This window comes from Macadamia integrifolia, chromosome 9 (genome assembly GCF_013358625.1).
Source record: "Macadamia integrifolia cultivar HAES 741 chromosome 9, SCU_Mint_v3, whole genome shotgun sequence".
Classification (NCBI taxonomy): Eukaryota; Viridiplantae; Streptophyta; class Magnoliopsida; order Proteales; family Proteaceae; genus Macadamia; species Macadamia integrifolia.
This window is the reverse complement of record NC_056565.1, coordinates 27282358-27293952: the sequence shown is the minus strand read 5'-3', so window position 1 is coordinate 27293952 and position 11595 is coordinate 27282358. Positions and strand designations below refer to the sequence as shown.

The window sequence follows — 11595 nt, the reverse complement described above, 5'->3', positions numbered from 1 at the left end:
GGAAAAGAGAAGAGAAGAAGAAGAAGAGAGGTGCGGCTGCAGTTCGGTTGCAGCAGCAGGTTACATATAAGATTCTGATCTAAGGTCCCAGATTAAAAGAACAAAAAGCAATTTAAAAACTAAACCAAATCAAAGGTAAACATGCTTAAAAAATAATTAAACCTAAATACCCCTTCATTGGACCGGAATAAATCAATTTACATCTTATAAACCGTATTGAACCAAATTGATACTAATTAAGCATAATTAGTCTAAATAAATCAATTAGGAATTAATTTATTACATTAGATAAGCTAGCTCTAAACTGCAATTAGGGGAGGAAAAATACCTTAAGCCAGCTTTAATCAAGGAACAAGGGGAGATAACCCTTGTGCTTTGAGCCTCCAAATCGAACCGAACCGGATAAGATCTCCCGGCTCAATGAAAGATTAATGTATTAAACTTTTAAACTTGGAGAATGTTTGATTTTAGAGGGAAGAAGTTAGCCAAAAACCTTAATGGGGCCATCCTCTCTCCCAAATTCTCAAATTTTCTCCTCCTCTTGGAAGAGGGGAAGGGCTATTTTTTATAACCATGGGACTTAAGGCAATTTTCTCAAATTTTCGATGTGGGACTAAAACTAGATAGGATTGTCCAAAAGGCCTTGCTTTTGGACAAAGTGGAGCTCGGCCTTTTGGTGGCCGAGGTGGAGCACTGCCTGTTGTGGGCCGAGATGGAGCACGACCCGATGGAGGCCGAGGTGCAGCACGGCCTGATGGAGGCCGAGGTGAAGCACGACCTGTTGTAGGGCGAGGTGCAGCACGGCCTGATGGAGGCCGAGGTGAAGCACGACCTGATGTAGGCCGAGGTGAAGCACAGCCTGATGTTGGCCGAGGTGGAGCGCGGCCTGATGTAGGCTGAGGTGGACAAACATCAATAATCCACAACATCAAATTCTAATTTTTGAAAACATTTTCTCTTGAAAGTTCATAGCAAAATATGGTCATTTTCTACTCTAAGTTTAAAAATTCTCCAAGTCTAGAATATCCAACATGTAATCCTTCATATTGTCATCATTGCCGGGGGGTGACAAAATTCGGTGTCTACACACTGCTGATCGGAACGAGGCTTGGGTTACCTCCACAGGGGTTAACGCTTCAGTTCCATAAGCCAGTCGGAACGGTGTCTCTCCTGTGTGTGTCCGAGCTGAAGTGCGATAAGCCCAGAGTACACTGAGTAGCTGATCTGCCCAGTTCTTCTTCTCCCAGTCCAGCCTCTTCTTTATTCCATCTAGAAGTATGTGGTTGGCCTTTTCTGCCTGACCATTCAATTGCGGGTGTGCTACAGCGGTGTTTCGGAAATCAATATTGTAGTTTCTGCAGAAGTGCCTAAATTTCCGATTGTCGAATTGTCCACATTATCCGTGACCAACACCTTTAGAAAACCATAGCGGAATATGACGTCATCCCCAACGAACTTCTCTACTGCCTTCTTTGTGATTCTGGACAGAGGACGTGCTTCCACCCATTTAGTGAAGTAGTCAATAGCAACAATCAAGAATTGACCACCCCATTTGCCCTTCTTGAACTGTCCTAGAATATCCACTCCCCACATTCCAAACGGGATCGGGTAGATCACTGAACTGAGTTCTGTAGCCGAGACGTGAGGTATTGGGGCGTTTACCTGACACTTGAAGCACCTCAACACGAATTTCATTGCATCTCTTTGCATGTTTGGCCGGTAGAATCCTTGGCGTAGTACCTTGTAGGCCAGTGCTCTACCCCCGATGTGTCCCCCACATATCCCCTCGTGGACTTCATGAAGTGTACATTCAGATCGGCTAGGGGCAGCACTTCAGCAGGGGCCAGGATATCGCCCTTTTGTAAAGCACTCCACCCTGATGGGTGTATTTGGCTGCTCTCCTTTTGACTGCCCTTGCTTCTGCTTGATCTCCCGGGAGATGCCTGTCACGTGAGTAAACCACGAGGGGAGCCATCCAGCTCGGCCTGGCCCTTTGAGTAATGCTGCATAGCAATTCTTGTTCATAGCTTGGTTGGTCTAGCACTTCAAAATATACAGAGATGCGCAGTCAGCGAAGTCTGCTGTAGCTAGTTTGGAGAGGGCATCTGCCAAAGCATTTTCTTGCCGCGGGATCTGTACCATCGCGAACGTGCTAAAGCTGCTCACCAGACGATGTACTTCCTTCAAATACATGGCCATTCTTTCTTCTTTGGCCACGTATTGGCCATTGACTTGGTTCACGATTAATTGGGAGTCACTATGAGCGACCAGATCGTCTGCCATCACCGCCTTTGCCAGTTTGATTCCTTCAATCAGTGCTTCATACTCTGCTTCATTGTTTGTTGCGGGAAATACAAACCTAAGGGCATAATGTATCGTGAACTCTTCAGGGCTTTTCGGCACAAGCCCAGAGCCGTCCGTGCTGTGGTGCTGGACCATCAACAAAGAGCATTCATTTTCTGTTCGGCTCGGCCTCAGGTTCTCCCTCTTCTTTGGCTTGGGTACATTCTACCAAAAAGTCAGCCAGTGCCTGGCCCTTGATCGGAATTCAATATTTTGCTCACTCAACTCGACAGCCCAACTTACCATACGTCCCGCTATGCTGGGGTTGTGAAGTGACTTTCTCAGCGGTTGATCAGTTAGTACAGCAATGGCGTGTGCTTGGAAGTAGGGCCTCAGCTTTCTGGCTGTCACGACCAGTGCCAGTGCAAGCTCCTCAATCTTCCGGTACCTTGTCTCTGCTTCCAGGAGCACATGACTCACATAGTAGATGGGCCTCTGGGTCTTTGCCTCTTCCCTGACAAGGACTGCACTGACGGCTTCCCCAGGCTCAGGTCGACTCAGCAGAGGGGGCCCAGCAAGGCAGGCCTTGATCACCTCAAAAGCTGCTTCGCATTCTTCTGTCCAGCGAAATTGCTGTTGGCCTTTTCCTCTTTTTAGCAGCTTGAAAAATGGAAGGCACCTATCGCCAGCTCGGGACAAGAACCTGTTAAGAGCCGCTAGGCAGCCGGTCAGTTTCTGCACTTTGCGAATGTTTCTTGGTGCAAGCATCTTGTGAATGGCCATTTTGAGCGGTTTGCTTCTATCCCTTTTTGCGACACTAGAAAGCCCAAGAATTTCACAGAGGTTACTCCAAATGCACACTTGGTGGGATTTAGTCTCATTTGGTTCTTTCGCAGGACACCGAAAGCCTCCATCAGGTCTAGCACATGATCAGTGTCTTTGTTGCTCTTGACCAGCATATCGTCAATGTAAACTTCCATATTTCTACCGATCTGGTTTCGGAACATCGTATTCACCATCCTCTTGTAAGTGGCTCCGGCATTCTTTAGGCCAAAAGGCATTGCAGTGTAGCAATAGTTGCCCTGAGTGGTGAGGAAAGCGGTTTTCTCCTCATCTTCCAGCTTCATCTTTATCTGGTTGTAGCCGGAATATGCATCCATGAAGGTCAGCATCTCATGGCGAGCAGTTGAGTCTATGAGGGAGTCAATTCGGGGTAAGCCTTGTTCAGGTCGGAGTAGTCAACGCATATCCACCATTTCCCGTTGGACTTCGGAACCATGACCACATTGGCTAACCAGGTCGGGTACTTCACATTCCTCACAAACCCTGCGGCTAGAGTTTGTCAACCTCCTCGTTGATGATAGTGTTCCTCTCAATCGCGAAGTTCCTGCGCTTTTGCTGGACAGGCCTGAAGCTCGGGTTGACGTCCAGACTGTGCTCGGCTACGGTCCTGGAGATTCCTAGCATATCAGAAGCTTTCCAAGCGAAAATATCAGAGTTCTCACCGAGGAAGTTTAAGATTTCCTCGCGACGCTGGGAGCTCAGCAGCGGTTCGGCTCGGGCCAGGAGGCTCTCATCTCGGCAATCAACAACTTCTACCATACATGCTAGCCCCGAGCATAGTTTTTGACGGATTTTATGAAGTTGGCATAGCATTCCCGGGATTCCTTCTGGCCGGACTTGCATTCTTCGACTCCATTGCTGGTTGGGAATTTAACCTTCATGTGCCTAGTTGACACGATTGCGTCAAGGCCGTTGAAACCAGGTTGGCCAAGGATTGCATTGTAGGGTGAGGCGATCTTGGCGACCATGAAAGAGACCATGGTTGTGGCTGTCTGAGCTCATTGTCCGATGGTTACAGGTAGGTCAACAACTCCCTTTAGCTCAGCTGGCATGCCTGAGAAACCGTACAAGGGTCCGGGCGCTGGTTTTAAGGCTCCGGTGCCAAGCCCCAGTTTTATGAAGGCTTCATATGACATGAGGTCCACGGAGGCTCCTGTGTCCACTAGGACCCTGTGGAAGGGGTGTTTGGCCACCACTAATTGAATTACGACCGCGTCGTTGTGAGGCCAGTTCAGCTCTTCCAAATCTCTGTCGGAGAAAGTGATGGGTGGATCCGTTTTGAGGGCTTTGGCAGGTTGTTCCGAGACACACACAAACCGCGCGTGTGCTTTGGATTTTCTGACTGATTCTGCAGTTGGTCCCCCCATGATTGTTAGGATGGCCTGACCCATAGGCTGGTTGTCGTAAGTGATAGCTCGGTTCGTGGCTGGATCCGTATTCGGGTCGGCCTTAGCTCTGCTCGGATCGACATCTTCTCTCCTCGGCTCGGGCCAGTTCCCACCATATTTCTGCTTCAGATACTGGTTGAGGTATCCGGCCTTGATGAGCTCATCAATTTTCCTTTTCAGATACTTACAGTCTTCAGTGTCATGTCCATGGTCTCGGTGGTATCGGCAATACCTGTTGAGGTTCCTCTCTTCTGGCTTACCTGCCATTGGCCTGGGCCAGCGAAAGTCCCTCTAGTGTGTCTTTGAGGCGAAGGTTGGCATCCTCCTGCACAGTGTGGGGATCTATGAGTATCATGGCTCTCCCGATCTGAGCAAGGATGGGACCTCACCTGCGCCCCTCAGTAAGAGATCGCGGTGGTACAGAATGGACAGTGCGTGAAGTCCTGCCTGACCCCCTTCTTGCTGTTGATTGGGGGGTGACGCTGTTGTCAGGAGATTCGTCAATGGGATTTCTGGTAGGAGCACGCCTTTGTGGCTGAGTTGAACTAGTGCGTGGTACTGGAAGTGCGGAGCCGAACTGTCTTATGAAATCCCTCACCAGTGCGTTCGTGGCTAATACCTGTAGCTGCAAACTCTGCATCTGTACGATGGGACTGATCCCCCTCTCCCTGGGCAACCTGTGGATCGGGCCTGGTTTGCAGAGGGCCTTCTAGAGGGGTCTCTGCCGGGATGTTTTATTGCCCTGCCACTGGTGGTGAGTGGGAACGTCCAATTGGTACTTCCCGAGTGGATCTTGCACGTGTTGTCGTTGAAGAAACGACCTTCTCACTCCTTAATTGCATTGTTCCAAGGTGACTTTTTGTAACAGTTTCCCACGGACGGCGCCAATCTGATGCGGAAAAATTTGACCGAACTATCTCTCCTGCAGTTCCTAGTGCTTTGGCCGACCTGCACAGAAGAGATGACAAGGAGAGCCGAGCTGACCCGACGGGGGACTCTCCGATGCCTATGTTAGACCTTTCCACAACAGATGCTCAAGAGAGCTTTACAGTATGAGAAGTGAGTAATCGATCCTTTGTGAGGGAGGCTTACCTTGGTATTTATAGGCTGCTCATGGAGGGCAAGTGGGAGACGATTGTGAAGAGTCCTGCTTAGGCGTGGAGTCATCAAGCACGGCCTGATGGAGGCCTAGGTAGAATCACGGCCTGATGGAGGCCGAGGTGGTAGCTCAGCCGGTAGGACAAGGAGGTGTCAGCAAGGCCTGTTGGAGGCCCAGTTAGTAGCAAGGCCTGTTGGAGGTTGAGGTGGGAGCACGGCCTGATGGAGGCCGAGGTGTTTGCTTCGCCTGATGCAGGCGGAGGTGATAGCACGGCCAGTTGGAGGCTGAGGTTACATCAAGGCCTGATGGAGGCCGATGTGGAAGTACGAGGATATTGAGCCGAGGTAAAGCACGGCCTGATGGAGGCCGAGGTAAAGCACGGCCTGATGGAGGCCGAGGACGCAGCACGGCCTAATGAAGGCCAATGTGGTGGAACGGCCTGATTTAATCCTAGGTGAAAGCAAGGCCTGTTGGAGGCCGAGGTGGCAGCAAGGCCTGATGGTGTCCGAGGTGGTGGCACGGCCTGATGGAGGCCGAGGTGATATCACGGCCTATGGAGGGAGAGATTGTAGCACGGCTTGTTTGATGCCGAGGTCATAGGACGGACTTTTGGAGGCCTAGGTGATAGCACGGCTTGATGTAATCCGAGGTGATAGCACGGCCTGATGGAATCCGAGGTGATAGCACGGCCTGATGGAGGCCGTGGGAATAACACGGCCTTATGGTGTCCGAGGTCGAAGCACGACTTATGGAGGCCGAGGTGGTAGCACGGCCCGTTGGATCCAAGTTCATAGCACGGCCTGTTGGACGCCGAGGTAGTGTCAGTCTTGTTCAGGTTTGCATACACGCTTCAGCCGTGCTGAGGAAGGGGACATATTTTGCCTCATCAGGTGTCAAAGCAGTTTATTTGATTATGACCATAAATTGTTCGATGAAATGTCGAAAATGGGATTTCATCTCTTTATCAAGAATCTGAAAATAATATAAAACACTTTAAAATTAAGAATACACTGAAGCTGAAGAAGTATCCAAACACTGTTCTCATTCTTAATTACGAATACATTCTGCATTTTGAGAATGAGAATGCACATTCTCAGAATGGGAATACATACCAAACAAAGCCCTGATTGAAACTTATTCAGAGTAAATAATATATTCACTACCATCCTATACTAGTATTTGCAATCACTTCATTCAAAACCTACATCTCATTGAATATATTCAAATGGTTTGGGAGTAACCAATCATCCCAGGTTTCTCCAAATGATCCCATTTCTATTATATATTGACAATCTTTTGATGATTAGAGATGGCTTCATTGGTGATGATCTTGCTTATTAAAGTAATTTGGAAAAGGAAAATGAGTAATTTCATTCTGGATGCAACCAAATGCAAAGCTAAAAGACAGAGTAAGTTGTGTCGAATGTAAAACCCAAAACTAAATTATTGAGATATCTGCGAATTCTGTAAGCATATAATCAAACCACGCATGATAGGAGTTGAAGCAATAGTTCCTGCCTCCACTTTTGTCTTGGAATATGCAAGAACTCCAAATTTGGTTGGATAAAGGATAGTAAAATCTCATTTAAAAGGGGAAACTGTGCATGAATTTAGAAGTAATTAAAACTTTGTTCAGGAAGTTAGACAACTCAACTTCCTCTGAAACAAATATGTGAATACTGTCTTTGACTCTTTTTCCATATTGTCAATTGACTAACTTCAAATACACATTTTTTCCTTCTTTTTTTTCCCCAAGAATCATCATTCAGAATAGATCTGTATTTTTTTTTTTCCCTCATCCCCCAAATGGGGTTTTTTTACCCTTTCCTAATGATAACAACTGATCAAATAGGAAGATGTGGAGCTAATGCATTCACTTGGAGTTAATTCCTACAGATTCTCCATTTCATGGTCAAGAGTCCTTCCAAGTAAGTTGGTACAGTAGTTCTTTTGTTTCTTCTTCTTCTTAATTATAAATGAAGTTAGACAATGAAAATCAATATGTACACCAGGTGATAGACTTGGAGAGATTAATCCCATGGGAATTGAATTCTACAACAAGCTCATAAATGCCCTCCTACACAAAGGTAAATCATCTGCAATTATTCAGACCCCAAGATTTTCTTCTGTTGTTCTGTTGGAGCTAAAAGAGGTAATAAATTCCAGTCCTCCTCCATGGCCTCTTAATGTTATTGGACAACACCTTCACATTTGCATATTGCTCAGTTGTGTGGTCCTGTAAATTTTCTTGAGGTGCTTTCGAATGCTAAATGGATGGGCAACAGCAATAGAAGCAGTATGGGACCTTGTCATGTTACAGTTTATCATGATATGATGGAGACTATTATATGCATATATATATAGGTGTAAAGTTCTGCTAACCTTTCTCTTATTACCCATCCAGGGATACAACCATTTGTCACATTGAACCATTATGATATTCCTCAAGAACTTGAAAACCGATATGGATCATGGTTGAATCCCCAAATTTGCTGTAGAATATCTACTTGATGTATTACTTTCAGGATCACTAGGAGTGACCCATCTAACCTAGTAGCTGCCTTGCATTAAACCTTTCTTGCGCATCAAACAAAAATAGGGAGAGGAAGCAGAAGCATATAGCTGGAATTATTGATACAAACATCAAGATTACATATTCCATGAAAATGGATTTGATTGATGAAAAAGAAAGAACTATCTTTGTCCAAATCTCCAGCTTAAAAGACTAGAGTAATGAAAGCATTGATAAAGGTTTATAGAATTCGACTCAAATTCGTGTCATATAAAAATTTTCTACTTGTCTTTCTTTTGAGTGCAGGGAAGACTTTGGATATTTTGCAGATGTGTGTTTCAGAGCTTTTGGAGATAGAGTGAAGTACTGGGTCACCTTTAATGAACCAAATTATATGGTGTTATTCGGTTACCTCACCGGGATTTACCCACCCCATCATTGTTCCAAGATGTTTGGTGATTGTCAATTTGGAGACTCTAAAACAGAACCATACATTGCAGCACACAATGTAATATTATCACATGCAACGGCTGTTGACATCTATAGAAAAAAATATCAGGTAGTTCTGGATTTGCTTGACTAATGTTTGGCTTCATAATCACAAAATTGCTGTTGAAAGTTTACTTTGCTACTTTGGGATTGGGAATATATGGAAAAACTATTGTGAGTCATTTAACTTATCTTTGCTATCTATAAAAGGTTGAACAAGGGGGTATGATTGGGATTGTGATGAACACCTTCTGGCATGAACCGCTTAGAAATATTTCAGCAGACCGATTGGCAGTTCAAAGGGCTCTTTCATTTTTTATTGGATGGTAATCAATTCAGACAAGTTTTTGTTTTTATTATTTTTATTTTTATAATGGTGTATATATTGAATTTGCATTTCCATTCAACTGTTTGTCAAATGGAAATAGTTTCACTCTATATGTTTTAGAAACATTTGTTCTAACAAGGGCAATGGAAATTGTCCATTTAAATGTTCTTGTATCCCACACCATCATATATGTCTGTTGTTCATGATTTTTTTCCTCCATTGTTTTTCGGGAAAATTACATGATTACCCACTTTTGGGTTTCCCTTTACAAAATTACCCACAAAAAGTTTTGGTCAACAAAAATACCCAAAATTAGGTTTGGGTTTGCAAAACTACCCAAAACAGTGATTCTCCTTCATCTGCCTATTTGTTTTGTCATTTTTACCCCTGACCAAGGTTGTAGCACGGTCTGATGGAGGCCGAGGTGGCAGCCCGGCCTGATGGAGGCCGAGGTGATAGCGCGGTCTGATGGAGGCCGAGGTGGAGCGCGACTTGATGGAGGCCGAGGTGGAGCACGACCTGATGGAGGCCGAGGTGGAGCGCGGCCTGATGGAGGCCGAGGTGGAGCGCGGCCTGATGGAGGCCGAGGTGGCAGCATGGCATGATGGAGGCCCAGGTGGGCCAGGGATAAAAATGACAAAAAAAATAGGCAGATGAAGGAGAATCACTGTTTTGGGTAGTTTTGTAAACCCAAACCTAATTTTGGGTATTTTTGTTGACCAAAAATTTTTGTGGGTAATTTTGTAAAGGGAAACCCAAAAGTGGGTAATCATGTAATTTTTCCTTCTTTTTTTTTTTTTTTTTTTCTCTTAGAGGTAAAATTTTAAGGTCAACCCGGTTGCATACATGTACAAGGTGTTCAAATACTTTAAGGAGGGTATATACCTATACTATTCAACTCTACATAAGTTGGAAGTTTTCTATGGGCCAAGTTTAACAAGTAAGTTACACTTCTACTTATAATTATATATTGTAATACATAATTGTTACTATCAAGTCTTATACCTATTATCTGAATTCTGTTTCTTACACTAAAATAAGCTCAACAACCAATAAGTCTACATTATGCCCATTGAAGTTGGGAATTATACCTGAGCTCGAACCTTGATGAAGGTAGAAAGGGGTGGGCCCCTTTTCTCCAAATGAACACTTCTTTGGATTACCTGACTCAGAGGGGGAAATTTTTTCTCCTTCGGAAGACTCGGGTTGTTCAGACTCTTTTAGACTACCTTTGAGATATTTTGCACTTTTCAGAGATTTTTAAGGTTTTTGAGATTTTCTGAACTTTTCTGGGATTTTCTAGGGAATTTTTTTTTTTGCTAGATACTAGGGTCTTTGGCAATGGGAGAGGACCCTTTGTGTTTCGTAGGACAAGAAAAGAGGCTTCTTACGAGCAGTGCCCTTAGCAAGGTGTAGAGTGTCTTGGGAATTATGGAGGGATCTCCTATTTATTGGGGGACCCAAATGAAGGGTTAAAATTGTCATATTCGGGGCAAACAAAAAAAAAAAAATGGAGATCAGTGGTTGGTAGCACCACCCAAGTTGCTATCAAACTTCCAAGAGATCAAATTGTATATCCGATTTTGACATGTAATATACCGTTAGAATGGTTTTTCTGAGTACTATCTCATGGTGCAAGAGTTGATCTCGTTCTTGGCTCAAAAGTCCTAGAAAAACATGGAAAAAGTGATTTTCACATTTTTTGCACAAGAAAAAGGGTTGAAGACCTTTCATATGTCGTCTCCTTACCATCGACTAGTTCTCAGTAGAAATTACGGGTATTGACATGTCGAAATTAAACCTCACAGTTCAATATATTATTAAATGTTTTTAGGGATATTTTGGTCCTTTACAAATCAATGCTTTCTTGAGATAGAGTATGAAGCCGATCCCTGCCTTATAATCATCGTTGCCTAAAGGTAACAAAATTGGATTTTTTTTTTTTTTTTTTTTTGTGTGGAAACAAAATTGGATATTTACACCAACCAAAATGAGATGACCGTCATAGCGGATGCCAAGGATTTTCGTGGGCCATATACGTACAAGTTAGCATTCAATTAGTAAAAGGGTTACTCATGCATTGAGGTTCCTGTCACTGCGGGGTCTAAGAGAGATTGTTCCTAAATTTAAACTCAGAGAAAAAGAATAAGAAAAAAAAAAAATGAGATTACTTATGAGAGAGAGGATCAGGTCCTCATACGAGACTACCCACACTCACCACTTATGTAGGGATACGGGTTGGGGACTCCGACCAACGCCTCCTTAGGCTCTAGAGTTTGGAATGTAGCAGTTTTCAAATCCATCTCAAAATATCCAACTTGGGAGGACTGCACCTGTTTTTTTTTTTTGGTTAACGATAGGTATCTAGACCTTCGGCTTGGTTAGAGATCCATTCAACTTTCACTGAAAGTAGTAAAGAGCACTAAACACTCTCATGCGAGTGACCCTAAGGAGGTAAGAGAAATTGAACTCAAAATCACATGTTTCCTGAAGCGAAGGTCCCTTGCCAACTCGGCTACCCCTTGGGGTTTGGGGAGGACCGTACTAGGCCATGTATCTTCCTCTCAAAATCTCAGACCATATCATTTGTGATCTATGGAATTAATTAAAGAGGAAAAGCACATTCAACTATGTTCGAAATGATGTGATTGGC

The 11595-nt window shown here is 44.4% G+C and overlaps 1 protein-coding gene across 1 annotated transcript; it reads left to right on the top strand.

The window, feature by feature from the left end:
- Nucleotides 1-4891: 4891 nt before the first annotated feature.
- LOC122089667 (putative beta-glucosidase 17) lies at nt 4892-9148 on the top strand. Its single transcript, XM_042659373.1, has 8 exons — nt 4892-5029; nt 5140-5289; nt 7466-7541; nt 7626-7700; nt 8018-8096; nt 8423-8684; nt 8825-8940; nt 9043-9148. Exons 1-8 carry the CDS (start codon nt 4892-4894, stop codon nt 9146-9148), a joined length of 1002 nt encoding a protein of 333 aa, XP_042515307.1.
- The last annotated feature ends 2447 nt before the right edge of the window (nt 9149-11595 follow it).